The 17,043-nt window shown below is 42.2% G+C and overlaps 1 protein-coding gene across 1 annotated transcript; it reads left to right on the top strand.

The window, feature by feature from the left end:
* Window positions 1-6,177: 6,177 nt before the first annotated feature.
* LOC100217032 (uncharacterized) lies at window positions 6,178-7,508 on the top strand. The gene is made up of 2 exons (NM_001353442.1): window positions 6,178-6,539; window positions 6,656-7,508. Exons 1-2 carry the CDS (start codon window positions 6,261-6,263, stop codon window positions 7,220-7,222), a joined length of 846 nt encoding a protein of 281 aa, NP_001340371.1. The 5' UTR covers window positions 6,178-6,260; the 3' UTR covers window positions 7,223-7,508.
* The last annotated feature ends 9,535 nt before the right edge of the window (window positions 7,509-17,043 follow it).

The following is a 17,043-nucleotide window of genomic DNA, read 5'->3' as shown; positions in this document are numbered from 1 at the left end:
GGTCAGGTGATATTACAATTTTACCAAGTCCTTTGACCAAACCTTGATTTCCATCCCTGAATGTCATAGCTCTTTGGGGATCTTGGTTTTTCTCATAGGAGGAGAACGTCTTTTTCTCCCCAGTCATGTGGTTTGTGCACCCGCTATCGATGATCCAACTTGAGCTCCCGGATGCATAAACCTACAAAACAAGTTTAGGCCTTGTTCTTAGGTACCCAAACGGTCTTGGGTCCTTTGACATTATAAACAAGCACCTTGGGTACCCAAACACAAGTCTTGGAGCCCTTGTGTTTGCCCCCAACATATTTGGCAACTACTTTGCCTGATTTGTTAGTGAGCACATATGAAGCATCAAAAGTCTTAAATGAAATATTAGGTTCATTTGATGCAATAGGAGATTTCTTTTTAAGCATTTTAACATGAGTAGAACGCCTAGAACTAGATGCCTCACTCTTATATATAAAAGCATGATGAGAGCCAGAGTGAGACTTCCTAAAATAAATTCTCCTAATCTTGTCCTCAGGATAATTAGCAGGATATAAAATATAGCCCTCGTTATCCTGAGGCATGGGAGCCTTGCCCTTAACAAAATTTGACAATCTTTTAGGGGCATTAAGCTTACATTGTCCCCCTGTTGGAAGTCAATGCCATCCTTAATGCCTGGGCGTCTCCCACTATAGAGCATGCTTCTAGCAAATTTAAAATTTTCATTTTCTAAGTCATGCTCATTAATTTTGGCACTAAGTTGAGCTATGTAATCATTTTGTTGTTTAATTAAAGCTAGGTGATCATGGATAGCATCAACATTAATGTCTCTACATCTAATACAATTGGTAACATGATTGACACTAGATGTAGAGGGTTTGCATGCATTTAATTCATCAATCTTAGCATGTAAAATAGCATTCTCATTTCTAAGATTGGAAATGGAAACATTGCAAACATTTAAATCATTAGCCTTAGTAATTAATTTTTCATTCTCAATCTTAAGGCTAGCAAGAGAGGCATTCAATTTATCAATCTTAGCAATCAAACTAGCATTATCATTTCTAAGATTGGCAATTGAATCATCGCATACATTTGATTTCTCAACCTTAGCAATTAATTTAGCATTTTCATTTCTAAGGTTAAAAATAGTGTCATGGCAAATGCTAAGCTCACTAGTCAATTTTTTATTTTTCTCTACCTCTTGAGCATAAGCATTTTTAACCTTAACATGCTTTTTGTTTTCCTTAATAAGGAAGTCCTCTTGGCTATCCAAGAGTTCATCCTTCTCATGAATAGCACTAATCAATTCATTCAATTTTTCTTTTTGTTGCATGTTTAGGTTGGCAAAAAGGGTGAGCAAGTTATCCTCATCATCACTAGAATTATTGAAAGGGAAATAGGGTCAAACCTTTTCCTAAATGATTTTGGTGGTTGAATTGCCCAACACAAAGAAGGGAAGAGAAAATCTAGAGCAAACTAGTTAGTCTAAAAATTTATGTTGGGCAATTCAACCACCAAAATCATTTAGGAAAAAGGTTTGACCCTATTTCCCTTTCACCTACTTTCACATGTGAATGAACACCATAAAAAGAGAGTAAATAACCAAAGACACCTAAATAAATCATGCATCATGCTGAGTTTTATTTTGATTGAGCAATTGTGGATAATAAATATGGAAGTGCCATTAACAATATATTAATGGGACCATAGAATTTAAACTCTAATTTGGAAAACAAAACTCTAAAGAAATGTAGAGAGGGAAGAAAAGAAGTATTGTAAAGAAAATATATACAAAATAAATATTACAAATAAAAGTAAGACTAGTATGTTCAAATTATAGTTTCAATCTGAGGATAAATTTTACCACAGGATTTGAGTTTGAAATTTGAATTCAAATGAGAAGGGGTAAATATAAATCAGAAAAAGGAAAAGGAAAATAAAAAGAAAAAGTGGCGCATGGGCTGAAACCCTAAAGAACCGGTCCACTATCACCTAGCCCACTCTCGCGCAGCCACTGGAGTAACCGGCGCCGACACCTAGGCCCCGCCCGTTAGTCAGTGCATGCACTCCCACCTCCTCACTGAATCGTGGGACCCGCCTCCCATTCACCCGCTCGCACGCCAGCCACCTTCACGCTGACGCGTGGGACCATTCTTTCATCCGCTCGGTTCTGTTTCTCTTCCCTTCTTTCTCTCGTAGACTACCAGGGCCCACTGTCAACCCCGTCTTCAACCCCGTGGACCTCGAAACGAAATCGTGCGCGCCGGCCGCTCCGCATCTCCGGGTGCGAGAGGGGAAAATGTGGATGCTTCCTTGAATCGGACCCCACTCGTCATCTTCGTGGCCCCACTGTCAGACAGGCTTCTCCCCCCCGTCTCTCGGCCGAACCGTTCGACCATCGCACGCGGGTTTGTCATCGTCGAGCTCGAATTCGCCTCGATCATGGGAATAAAACCCATGGGTGCTGCGGCTCTCCTAGTTGACTCGCGCAACAGCTACTGCCAAAACCTTGTGCACCGCCACTGAAACCCTTTCCATGTACCGTCGACCTTGCCGCCGCGGGATCATGATTGTGGCAAGTTTCGGGCCACCGTCGTCGATCGGCTGATTCTCCAGCGAATAGGCCTCGGTCTTTGGTGCGGGAGCTTCACCAGGTCAGACGGGTCATGGTCGGGACTTCGGCTCGGTGGATTGCGCGACGGTCAACCTTGAATTGCTCACCGGCGCTACTCGGATCGCCGTGGGCCGCACATCATCGTCCCTGGGGCCCTCTGCACTGCGTGCCGCAGGTAAATCGCCCCCCATACTGTCTGCCTTGCCTCCACCAATGTACAACATCATTTTCTTTCGAGTTTAGCGCGCTTGCAACAGGATTTGGCTCGGCTCCGACAATGCTCCGCCGCGGCCTGGCGGGCGGCGCCGCCAGTATCAACCGTAGGTGGCCGAGCTGAGCTGGGGCGTTGATCTCACGATCTGTGGTTCAGATTTGATTTGGCATACCGGTTAGGTTCGTCTAACGAGGGCCACCTGTTTCGGATCTGACGGGCGAGAGTGGTTCAGCGTTAATTGAATCTGAAGCGTAGAAAGGAGATCGTGCTGTGATCGTCGCGTACCGTTTCATAACAGGCTAGATCTAATCCTGCGCGCTAAAACTAGGTCGGACGGCTAGGATTTATTGATACCCTTTCGGCCATGCGATTATGCAAATGTGCCCCCTGCTTTCATAGAAATAAACCCGCAGTCCATTTTCACTGTGTACTGAGTCTAGGATAATTTGCAAGTTCAACCCCGGACTAGTTGTTATTGCGAGCACAGTCCAGATAATTGATAAAACCAGAAAAAATATTTAGAAAATAATTTTTAGTACACATTTAATTGCAGAAACTTGTTTAATTCATATAAAATTCATATTAAGTTCAAATTGACCCATTCCGGTTCCTATAATTTTATAATAATATTATCCATCACATAGTGTCTCTATTTTGTCATGAACACAGTATTAAAATTTATCTCTTAACTAATCTTGTATCAAATGCCTAGAACTTTTGGAAATTCATAACTTAAAATCCATAACTCTAAAATTAATGATTCATGTTCATGTGATCTTATTTTAATATATAGATTATTAATATGTATTTTGTTTATATGTTTGGTGTGATGTTAATTTCTCCTTTATACTATGCTTGTTTGTATTGTGGCGAGTAGACGAGCTAGCCACTGAGGATCCAGGTGTTCAGCAGATAGAAGTTGCTGAGGAGGAGCTCATTGAAGGCAAGTTGTGTCCTTGACCACTTTTTATCCAATAATGTTCTTTATTATCACTTATCAATGCATAGGTTTTATTTTGATGGGACCCAATAGGTCACCCTAGTCTGATTATTTTTTACCTTTTTTATCCCTGAATCATTTGGGTAGTTATGCTATTGATTTACATGATTTTGGGTTAATATTTCATTATATCCATGTTTCAATTATTCTGTTATTTTATTTATGTTCATGTAAAGATCATTATCTTTAATTGGAACATGGAGCTTAACTTGAGAAACACGTGCCACCACAAGGGTGGAATGTGACCCCTTGGCTAACTAATTAGGAAAGCTAGTGGAAGACTACCTTACTCGAAAGGGGCAAGGGCAGTAGGGGAGTAGGCATGTAGGGAGGTTCTTGGGTTGATTTTGCTGCGATGGCTGTTAGACGGAGGATTCCTACAATTACTCTTGCCATAAACTATAGCGGGTTTTCGAAAGCTAGTGGAACTTTGTAAAGGCCTCGTAGTGTTACCCTGCCTCGTCTCCTCGGTAGAGATAAATGGGACTTCTAGACCACTTGGCAACCGGGTGACATGACTTGTGGGTAAAGGGTACAAACTCTACAGAGTGTAAAAGTGGTATACTAGCCGTGCTCACGGTCATGAGCAGCTCAGGACTCTCGCATGATTAAATTATGAAACTAAGTTCAATTTGTCATTTGCATTGCATGAGATTTATTTATTAATTTTTTTCTATTATTCTTATTATGGTTTGGTATTTTCTTACTTTTAGTAATTGCTAATAAAATTTGATCAACTTATTAAAAGCAATGCTTAGCTTTAACCCTATTATTGATCAGCCTTACACATCACATGAACTCCCACCTTTGGCGAGTTCATGCACATTATTCCCCACAACTTGTTGAGCTATAATCTTGTGTGAGCTCACCCTTGCTGTCTCACACCCCCACAGGAGATAAACAGGTGGTTCAAGAGGAGCCACACAACGACGAGTTCGACTTGATCTAGGTGGCGTCTCCCAGTTGACTTATTGGCGCCAAGGATGGATTTTAGTTCGTTTTATATTTATCTTTTATTTTGTAAGACTTTTGCTATGTAATAAGTACTCTGATGTTATTGTGACATTTATGTCTATACACTTTGTTATTATATGTGTTGTCTTCTTTGGCGCATATATGAGATGCACCCGGCTTGTTTCTTAAATCCGGGTGTGACAGATACATATTCATCAGTCTCACACATAAAATCTCTTCTCTGTGTAGGGACAATCGGCGACATAAAAAAACCCTTACGCTTCTTCCAGCTCTTCGCCGAACCAATTCAGCCGCCCACCTCGCTGATGGCATTGTGTTGGTGACATATTTGAGAAACTTGTTGTGAGATACTTGGTGAGATACTTCTTTGTGAAACTTTTGTGAGATACTTGGTGAGACCTATGTTTGTGAAACTTGTTTGATGTATTGATATTTGTGAGATATATGGTGTTGGTGATGCATGTGTTGATTCTGTGATATATGTGATGTCTATGATATGTATCTTTTGTTTGTTTGGATGAAATAGCAAAAACAAATAAAAAAGGTATTCTGGTCATTTTGCCGAGTGTAACACTCGGCAAAAAGCCATGACCATAGCACTCGACAAAGTAGGCACACCTATGAACCGGTAAAGCTTATTTGTCGAGTGCTGTGGTCTAGCCACTCGGTAAAGGGATTAGCAAAGGGGTCAACTAGAGCCACCTTTGCTTAGAGCCCATCCATCGGACACTCGCAAAGAAGCCCGCTTTACCGAGTGACTATCATCGTACTCGACAATGGGGCTGGCAAAAGGGGTCTACTGGAGCCTTCTTTGCTGAGTGCCAGGACAACAGACATTCGGTAAAAAAGGCCTCTTTGCCGAATGACAGGGACTCCGTGACCGTCACTTGGCACCGTGACAGCGAGTTTTCTTTGTCGAGTACCAGTTGACATTCGAGAAGGACTTTGTCGAGTGTCCGACAAAAAGTACTCGATAAATAAACCTTTATTGATGTATAGTTCGCCGAAACGTTTTTGTCGAAAGTCATACTCGGTAAATAGTTTGTCGATTGTTTTTTTTGGCTTTATAGCTGCGTTCGGCAGTCAGATCGAATAATAGCTCATCGGCCATCCTCCACGTTCTCCACCCTTTTCCTGGGCCCACAGTAGTCTAATGTTCCTTAAGACACGTAGCTTATGAAACTGCCAATGCATGTATGAACACCCGAACGGGATTATCGTAGATTGTAGTACCCATGTGCTGCCCGAATAATTGTAACGACCTTCGCGCCAACACGATAATGCATGGACAAAAAAATGTGCCCTGTGCCCCCAGCCCACATGGGGCAGACGTACGCAGACCTCGACGCCACTAGTATAAAGCGGCGCCATGAACTGTGCTTCTTCGAACCACAGACCAAGAAGTTCCCTCCAGTTTGTAAGCTCGTTTCCGAAAAGAGCTCTAGAGCCGCCACACACACACAGACACCATGGCACCGCGTTCTCTGCTGGCAGTGCTCGCCGTCGCCGCCCTCGCGTTCTTGCACGCCGCCTCGGCCAAGTCGTCGTGGCTTGACAGGAGGTTCACCACGGACGGCACCGTCCGCACGGGATACGACGATTCGGGCCAGCAGGTGGTGATGCTCCGCCTCGACCAGCACTCCGGCGCTGCCGGCTTCAACTCCAAGGAGCAGTACCTTTACGGCGAGTTCAGCGTCGAGATGAAGCTCATCCGGGGGAACTCCGCCGGCACCGTCTCGTGCTTCTACGTAAGCCATCGATCAGCTAGCTAGCTAGCGCATGCACGTTCTCCCGATCATCGATCCGTGTCGATCCACCGTCTCCACAACGAGAACGAGATAATAACATCAAATTATATATGCAGCTCTCTTCCGGCGACGGCGACGGGCGCGACGAGATCGACATGGAGTTCATGGGCAACTCGAGCGGGCAGCCGGTGGTGCTGAACACCAACGTGTGGGCCAGCGGCGACGGCAAGAAGGAGCACCAGTTCGACCTCTGGTTCGACCCCTCCGCCGACTACCACACCTACACCATCATCTGGAACCCGACCAACATCCTGTTCAAGGTCGACGACCTCTTCATCCGCTCCTTCAAGCGCTACGCCGACCTGCCGTACCCGAGCTCCAGGCCCATGACGCTGCACGCCACGCTGTGGGACGGCAGCTACTGGGCCACCGAGAAGGGCAGGGTCGGCATCGACTGGTCCGACGCGCCCTTCGTCGTCTCCTACCGCAGCTACTACGCCAGCGCCTGCGTCAGCGGCGGCGCGTGCCGGGCCGCCGGCAGCGGCGGGTGGATGAACAGGCAGCTTGACAGCGCCGAGTGGGGCACCGTCAGGTGGGCGGAGCGCAACTTCATGCGCTACAACTACTGCCAGGATGGGTGGAGGTTCCCGCAAGGACTCCCCGCCGAGTGCGCCCGCCACTGATATGCGTCCGCCGGTTAATTCTTTGTTTTGTTGGGTATTCTTTTTTTTTCTACGGGTATATGATTCTTGCTCTTCTTTGTGGATTTGTGATTAAAAAGCAGCCCTGCAGCTAGCAACGTGTGGGCGGTTGTTGTACACCTAGCTTTTCCTAAATCAAGCATGTATTTTTTTTATCGTGCCTTTGGATACAGGCATGCAGCATATATAGTATTGTTGTGAGTCGTGAAAATTATTTTTTTTCCTAGTGATCACTGAGATGTATAAATGGTGAACTTTAAATCTTTAATGCTATTCCGAACTAGCTACGTACATGTTGTTTACGCACTTGTCATTTTAATCAGTACAAGAATGAACTATTTGCCGCTAAATGTATTTATGGACCCTTCTAAATTTTAATGTCTATGTTGAATTCAAATGTGGTTTATACCTTACCCTATATCTAGGGATGACAGCGGGTCGGATTTTGTTCGGGTATAATAATATCCGATCCGAAATTGTACTCGAGACTTGTACCCACCAAGCCAATCAGGCGAGAAACTGTACCTGTACCCGTGCCCATCGGGTATCCACCGGGTATCGGGTATCCAGTGGATATGTTATTGTAAACTAAATAACATTCAGTTAGTGTTATAATAAATACATAAAATATTTTAGTTTCCATCTAAGCACCAATACAACACGAGAATGACTATATTTGGCTACACATCGATACAATATCTCAACTCATAATTATCGCATCCAATAGATTTAAATTCGAGTACAGAGAATAAAAGCTTAATGAGTTCATGACAGTTGACATGCATAATATTGTCAATGTCTTATTGGTCTCTAGTACATTACAGTTGACTGTTAGGACAAATTAATATTCATTAATCAACAACACATGCGCCATGATAACTTGATAAATAAAAACAGCATGCAGCAACTAGCTCAAGCAACCCGTGACATGGTGTATAGTAGCAGTAGCCTGCCGCCACCAACAGCAGCCCGTGGTCGTGCCTGTGTCCATGGTGAAGTAGCAGCAACCAGCATGCAACAAAACCAGGATTGCTGTGTATTTTTTGGCTCCATTCTATTATGGTCCTTAATTTTTAGTGGATATAACACATTTAAAGATGTATATTGATATCTTGGATATCCACTGGATACCCGCGGGTAAAGTATTTTACTCATACCCGACCCGATATATTTCGGGTATCCGACCCGATAGGACCCGCGGGTGAGTTTTTCTACCCGTATCCATATCCACCGAGTACGAAACCCGCGGGTATTCATACCCACAGGTTCAACTGCCATCCCTACCTATATCAATGGTTGAGCCAAGTTGGGTTGGGGATATATCCCAAAAGTTCCCAACCTAGAGTCTGCGATGACTCTAGTAAGAAAAGAGAGATACATAGAAACATGATAATGGTAATAAGGAACATTAGAGATATATACATGCAAAAATAACCTCGTCTCTTTGTGTATACACGTACGGTAGAGACCGACACTTGTTTAGCAGTTGTGATATACATCTTGAACTATCTTTGATGACGATGTTTCATTCTATAATAGTGTACACACAAACATTGCATGCATGCATACGATCTACAAAGACACCAAGCGGTCGAGGCCCTACACTACAGTAACGCACATCCGACGGCTACTTAACCTCTGACGGCTGCCTACAAGACCGTCAGATATAATCTTATATCCGACGGCCTCTGCTGGCTCTCGGAAATAGTGTCTTATGTCCGACGGCTGTCAGAGTAGCCGTCGGACATAAGCTTACGTCCGACGACCGAATTTGCAGTCGTCGGATATAAAGTATATTAACACAGAGTAGGCCCCGCGCGCCGTTTCATTTCCACATCTCTCTGTCGCGCCCGCGCTGCCGTTGTCGCCTGCCGCCGCCAGCACCGCGCCGCCCCGCCCCGGTCACCCCGTCGCGGCCACGCTGACGCCTGTCACCCTGGCCCGAGCCGTCCTGTCCCGCCGCCCACCACCGGTGCTGCCCCGTCGCCGCCGGCCGCAGCCCCGCCCGCACCGGACCTGCCCCGCCCCGCACTCTCTAAGTGAGTATTTTTAGTATTATTTTGTATATGTTAATATTGTTTTATAGTTGCCATTTTTGTTATTAAATAATTAGTATGTTAAATATTGTTAGCGTATTATGTCCGATGGCCGAAATTTGATTATGTAATTAATTTAGTTTATTTTCGTTTACTTAGTGGTGCTTAGATAATTTAAACTTTTAATTTTTGAGGGTAATTATTATGCCCTCAAAAATAAGGTCATTTTATATGATTTGTCACTCGTGACAATGTTATGTAGTGGTGCCTATATAATTTAAACTATTAATTTCCGAGGGTAATTATTATGCCCTCGGAAATAAGGCCATTTTATATGATTTAGGGTCTTGTGAAATGATTTTCCTTGTATTAGTGTGGTTTATTAGATTAGGGGCGTGATTTACTTAACTAATCAAGTTAACATCTCGTATCTAGTATGGAGGAGGATTGTCGATGGATGTATGAAGGTTGGAAGAAAAGAGGTGCTCTATCAAGTGAGTGGGTTGCCAAGACTGATGCTTTTCTCGACCGTGCTTTTGCTTGGTCAGAGACTGGAACCGATGTTAGATGCCCTTGTAGCAAGTGTCGGAATATTTATTTCTTTGACAGAAGGACTATGTCGATAGATCTTTGCAAGAACGGTTATATGTCAGGCTATGAGGTGTGGGTGCACCACGGTGAGGACCCACCTCCTCGTATTGTATCGGAAGTTCAGTCACATGAAGAGGGGGACATAAAAATTGTGGGTCCCACCATCCGACCGGTAAAATGGTTGACATTTACTATCTCCGACGGGTGGTTGTGGCCGTCGGAGATAGCTTATGTCCAACGGCTGGCGTCGGACATTACGCTATTTTCGACCCCATATGTCCGACGACCAGAGACCGTCGGAGATAACTAAATGCCGTCAGACATAAGTTATCTCCGACGGTTTAAAGCTTATGTCTGACGGTTTGGGCTGTCGGAATTTGTTTTGTTTACTGTAGTGCTACGCATTATTCTTTTGTTTGACACAATATATATTACATTCGAGCTAGAGAAAGTGTGTCCTTCGCCAACAGAGAAAAGCTAAACTGTTTTACCATGGTTAGCCGGGTAATGTTTTCCGGCGTGAGTGAGCCATGGGCAAGAGAGAACCAAGCGCGCTGCAGTTTTTCATTTCCGCTAGTTACGGTAAAATCAACCACCAGTATAAAAAAGCTCAACGGAGACAGTTTGGAACCTAAATTTACAGGGCGAACCGTCAGTAATAGATGTCTATAGAAATCGTTCTTTCACAGGCAGTTGAGAACCACCAAGAAATCACTAGTACAAGTCGCGGCTTTTTTTCACAAGCTATGCGGCAGGTAGGAATCAAACCTACGACCTCACCCTCGTGCATTGCCTCTTCTACCACTCTATCTATTAGATACTTATATCTAGATTGCGGTTTTGTTGCCCACATATTAGAACAAACTGAGTGTAAATTGATTGTTTGAAGTTGCAAACGGATTTAAACAAAAAAAAGTTATCAAATACAAAGTTGAATAATTATTTATGTTCTACAACTTTTATTTCATTACTTTTTTCATCCGAGGATGTTTGCAAAAAAAATACATTTTAAATTTGACAAAATTAAATACATTTTTGAGAGCCCAAATGATTCCAAATGAAAATGTTGTCCACTACACGGTTTCATAACTTTTAGAGATTTACAAATTTAATTTTTGTGGTTTTTTATGCACGGTCATTTGAAAAACTAAAAAATGATTTTAAATTATTTCTACTGGCGATTTCTTAAGAAAACCGCTAGTAGAAATCGATTTTCACTAGCGGTTTCTTAAGAAACCACCAGTACAAATATGATTTCTACTATCGGTTTTCTTAAGAAAACCACAATAAAAATGCATGATTTTCACTGGCAGTTTTTAAGAAAAACACGCCAGTAGAAATATGTTTTCACTAGCGATTCCTTCAATCAGACCGACCATTTTATTTCACTGTCGTTACATAAACAATATCGTCTATAAAATTAGACACCACCGGAGGCATAGATCTTTTTTCTACTAGTGAACTCAATCTATATCTATACATTTACTAGGAGAGTGCCCGTGCGTTGCAACGGGAACATATAAAACCACGATAACCTATCTACAAATGTGTTATACTTTTATAAGAAAATGTTTCATAATCCACTTGTGATCCTACTATACATAAACTTTGTTATTTTAATCTACCTATGTCACCACTACATTGCAACAATCAGCACCATACAGACTTCTATATATGATTTTAATAATGTTATGTCAATTGCATCATGTAGACTTTATATATATAGTTAGATGTATGTGTGTTGCAACATCATACAGAATACTTAATAAAATGTTAGTGCACAACAATTATATAGAAACGAACACTATATAACTGAGGAAAAACCTTTAAATTCTAAAGTGGAAAAGGAAAGCTTGTCCACGAGTGGAGTGTGGAACCCCCTCCTATGCACATCGGGGTATGTCATAAGTGGATAAGCCAGATTGAATAATAGGAGCATATGCAAAACAAATGGAAAAGTGATAGAACGGAATTAAAGTGATACAAAATTATGCCACAACACACAAATCATCTTAACCAAAACATATTCTTGTGTGCATTAGCACTAAAGATTCAACATACCGAAAATTCTACAAAGTAGTACTGGACATTTGTTGCAGATGAATATATACCATATAATAAGTGGATTGACACACTAAATACTCAATAAGGTAGGCATCCTAACATAACTCATGTACAAGTAACTACAGATACTTATCTACACGATTTCTGTCAAAATATAACAAGCATGCTAAATGCATGTAAGGTAGAGACAGGCCTGGTTCCTGGAGATCTGGATGCCAGCCTTCAGGTCCTGCACAAAGTGTTTCAACTCGAGGTCTTAGACCTTTACATAGTAAGTAAGAATAATGTATCACTGTTCACTAATGATTTGCTTGTATCATCTTCTATAGTACATAAATGCAGCGATTCACTTGGGATAAGCATTGCTCGCACAGGAGCACCGAAAGGGTAAGTAGTAGTGATGAGCCCATCAGAGGATCCAAATCACATCACAAAAATGCACGAAAGGGTAAGCAACAGCGACACACCCATCAGCGGATCCAAATCAAAATGCAGCCGAGGGACGGGGGAAAGACGTACAATCGAAATTGCGGTGATCTAATGTCGCAGGCCACGGCTTCAAGATTTGAGAAACCTCCAACTCCGACGGGCTGGGCTGGGTGCCAGGGTTCTTAGTGGCCAGCAAGCATAGTAGTCGAGGTTGATGCTCCTGAGGGCCTCCTGGTGGCAATCCATAGAAAACATTTAACTCATCAGAGCTTGTGCACATAGAAAATGACTCACATTTTATTATTAAAAGACAAACTTCTAAATCCCCCAAATCCCAGGAACAAAACAAGGTTGTACACTTTTGGGTCACCTTGTCCTCAACATTGATTTTATGTTAATCAATCACAAACGAAGAACCTAGACAACAGCTCCTAGCCCTTGTTTTGGTTTGATTCAGAGAATTAAATGAACTAAATTCAAAAGAGCAAATTAATAGATTGCAGACCACCATTGGGTGTAGTAAATTGCTCCCCTATTTTTTCATCAAATCTATGGTTACACTCTGTTTTTGCCAGCGGAAGGTGAATATTCTTCTATTGTTGATAATCATCAATTAAAATGCAGAATAGTGTAGCACCACTCATGAATTTTTATTTTGAGGAAGCGGCGAGAGACTGTGCAGCTATGTAGTCACTTGTTTCTGTAGTAGAAAACAAAAGAAACTGCGGTCGTAGTAGGAGGCTGAAACGGGGGACCGACGACAATTGAGATGGTCCCGCGCTTCCCGCTGCTGACTGAGACTACACCGTCCTATTTGGTGGTGGTGGCGGCACTCGGGGGCACCACAGGCAAGCCCACTCGGAGTCGTTCATCCGCTTCTTCGACGCAGATCTACTCGACCTGGACGGATGATGCGCTGCGCACTGAGCCGTCCGGCCGAGAGCTAACGTGCAAGCAGCCAGCCTTTGCTCTCGACCCTCACAAAACCCTAACACACAAAAACCCCTGAGTAGATAAATCATGGTGGAAGGTGGTCACTAATACCTTTACGAAGCGACGAGATGCGCCTGCGCAACACACTGGGAGGGAGGCATTCGACCGAGGACTGCAAACGTCCTCGCCATCGTGGACTTGGACACCGTCGTCTCCCCTTCTTTCTTCCTAACTGGTTCCTCGTGTAAATCCTAGAATCGGGGTATGGGCGGCGGGGACTGGCGTCTGCAGACGGCGGCGACAGTGGAGGAGAGCTCGGGCGCGATGATTTCGACGCGACCGGGGTGCGACGGTTTCAGGGGCGCATGATGGCTTCGGGGTTGGTGGGCGGGATCGGGGAGCAGTACTGGTGGGCGAGATCGACAGCTTAGATCGCACAACGCCAGAACATACGGCTAAGATTGTATATCGGCAGAACGACAGGCTACCCTTACTGTCTTAATAAGTAGTAGAGATTGTGAATCAAGTTGTTTGGCTTTCAGTCCCTTACTGAGAAAAGGAAAGGAAAGGCAAAAATCAAGGGAGGGTTATAGTGATTTCGTAGATACCAGATGTTTTGGCCATTAGTTTACTGAGTTGTGCCTTCCTGCCTGTCCATTTTCATATATATATAAAAATGCTCTTGATTTTAGGTGGAAAGGTTCTCTTCACCAGTATTTTGTGAAATTTCTCCATTACTTTTTAGGGGTATAACTACACAAAAAGTCTACCTTCCGAAGCATGTAGGAGGTTTCTGTATGATAATACATATCTCTATGCTAAGCAAGCTAGCACACAATCTATATACACATTCTAGATTAAAACACCAGAAACCTGAGTTCACAGAAATTTGAGATATGCACTTATTAACAATACCTAAATACTCAAATGAGACTATGCCAAAACGGTGAAAATAACCCAAGCTAAGCTGCAGTCTAGAACACCAGTTATTTTTACCTTTTATACATGCGTAACTTTAAAAGTTACCTCGCTTATTTTTACCACCAAAGCATAAACAATTCAGCAACCTGACAATGTAGATAAAAAAGCAGACTATAGATAAATTTTGACATTTAAATCACATGTCAATACAGTTTGCTATTGTTGAAAAGTCAGGTTCCAGTAATAGTAAATCATCACAATTCAGAAAGTTGGTAAGGTACAGATAAAAAATTCAGGAATCAACTAATAAAAGATAAAAAGAGCTGCTAATATGACTGCCAAGCCATAATTTACATAATGAAGTATTCTGAACATGGCAACTGTATACACAGTAAAAGCTAAAGGACAAAGAACCAAATAAACTTTTGCTATGTATGAACCTAAAATTAAGTGACATTACAGGGAACCTACATACTATAGTATATATGGTTGTACAAAGTAAGTGAATGAGAATATAGTGCACTTGCAATAATAACACAACCCTGGAAATGTAAATGACAGGTCCAAATATAGAGCACTTTGCTACTGACACAAACATGAAACTATCTAATTGTATAAACCACTTGGAAATGTAATTGACAGGTCCAAATATAGAACATTGTGCTACTGACACAAAAATGAAACTATCTAATCGTATAAACTACCTGGAAATGTAAATGACATGTCCAAATATAGAGCACTGTGCTATTGACACAAACATGAAACTATAAAATAGAAAAAAATGGCTATAAAATTATAAAACAGAAGGGGCAATTGTTGTTTGCTTGACAGCTTAAGAGGAATGAAGAAGGTAGAAGTTTCTTCCATCTAGGGCTAGTTTTTCCAAATTGGGTGTTGGGTCAGTGGGTTGCCCTAGAAAAACCTGCATCTAGATTTCACGTACACATTTCCACCAATCATGTCATATGATCTAAATTACCAAACAGTAGATACTGGGTAAATAAAGCCTCATTTGACACAGTTAAGCTTCGTCATGAGCAGTTTTCTTAGTGAAGCTTATCAGTTTTGGAAAAAAATTGACAAAACAACTTTACCAATAGCTTCATACATGACAGAGGGGAATAAATGAGAGTTGTGCAAAGCTACATTTTTCAGCTTCACCTCTCCCATCTTCCTTTGTGATCCTCATTCCTTTGTGAGAGGATAAAAAAGAAGCTCCAGCAATGAAGCCATTAACCTTGGGCATAGAGCCAGCATCTCTATTGAACTGTGTTGAGGACCTATAAATTTGCTTCAATTTAGTATACATAGAAGAAATATATGTGAGTTGAGCACAGATCACCTATCCTTCATGCAAATCAAAACTCTTCCAACTTCTTCTTTTGCCTTTGATTCAAGAACAGTCCTTCCATCCTTCTCCAGCTTCATAAGCAGTACTTTCTCAGTTGGTTCATCGAGATTGAAAGCTGACAATACACTGCAACATATCAAAACCACGACTTGTTACACCGAAGTGGGCATGTTTTCTTGAGTGCAAATAAATAGTCATAGCAATCTACCAATCTAGCAAGTGAATTGTTATGACACAAGATCTATAGAACAATAAACAATACAAAAGGGGTCATAGTTCACATTTTAGGAGTTTTAGCCTTTGACAGTGGCGCACAAGGAGGGCAAGATACTTTGGGGCAGATCACAACATTAGCAAACAATAGCTCACATATGCACGTTCATTGATATGTAGATGACAAAAAACAATGGATGTGTTTAACTGTGAACATATACTGCACAACATACATCATGCTGCATATAAAGGACCCTTAGTGGCCAGATCACAACAATTACCAGGTAAGCTTCATGGTTAGCAACAATCCTCCTGATGATAGTACTTGTAGTCATATCCAAGGGACTCTCCAGTCGAGGTTAAATACCCATAGCCATTGTATTAGCAAATAACCAAGTATTGTTATTGTACCCCCTTGTTGTTGACAGCAGTAGCCATATCAGAACTCAATCCCATTCAAGAAGACAAGCAACTCTACCAGACAAGACACTGACTGTTCAACCACGGTACGGGGATTATGTTCTTTGACAGCCTTTTTAAGTCCAAAAGAAACATGTACCTCAATTCAATTATTCAGGGGCTGGATTGTATATAATGCAAGACTAAGCAGTGTGGATTTCGATGCCAGTCCCAGGCAACAAACAAGTTGGTTAGATCAAAGAAATCTACAACGCCCAACGAATCCACTAAATATCATCTATGTTTCCAAATCAAACAAGCATACAACAGAAAGGTTCTCTCTGTCTCATATGCTGTTGTCACTCCAATACCAGTCTACCAAACTAAACCTCAGAAAAACGAAGTCAAGACAGCAGAGCAATATCTGACCCCAAAACAATTGGAGCGAAAAGAAAATAAGACATGATCCGAGAGTAGCCCTTTGCCAATCAGTAGTCAGACAGTGCAAAAAATGTTGTTCTAAAAAATAATAAATGGGAGAGGGAAAAGAGACAGACCATTCACAAGCTTGTAGCTAAGGTAATGAGCTCCATCTGATTGGGAGCACCCTCCTTTTCCTCCAGCATGAGAATCCGCCTTCTACAAGAAGAGGTCTACCACACCGAATCTCTGAAAACAGAGTCAAGATAGCAGAGAAATTTCTGCCCCAAAACAATTGGAATGTAGGGGAAAATGAACATGAACAGAGTAGCACTTTGGCAATTACTCGTCAGACATTGTTGAATATTGCACATCTAAGATTGAAACAACACATAATCACAAGGTCACATGTATACCAGAGACAACACCCTTTCTCACCAGCAACA

Source organism: Zea mays, chromosome 10 (assembly GCF_902167145.1).
Source record: "Zea mays cultivar B73 chromosome 10, Zm-B73-REFERENCE-NAM-5.0, whole genome shotgun sequence".
Taxonomy (NCBI): Eukaryota; Viridiplantae; Streptophyta; class Magnoliopsida; order Poales; family Poaceae; genus Zea; species Zea mays.
The sequence above is the reverse complement of the archived record's forward strand: the minus strand, read 5'-3'. Positions and strand labels throughout refer to the sequence as shown.

Bases quoted from the DNA above. Each gene is read 5' to 3' on its own strand.
- LOC100217032 (NM_001353442.1), top strand. From the start codon at position 6,261: ATGGCACCGCGTTCTCTGCTGGCAGTGCTCGCCGTCGCCGCCCTCGCG. The intron at 6,540-6,655 runs GTAAGCCATCGA...TTATATATGCAG, and splicing joins GCACCGTCTCGTGCTTCTAC to CTCTCTTCCGGCGACGGCGA.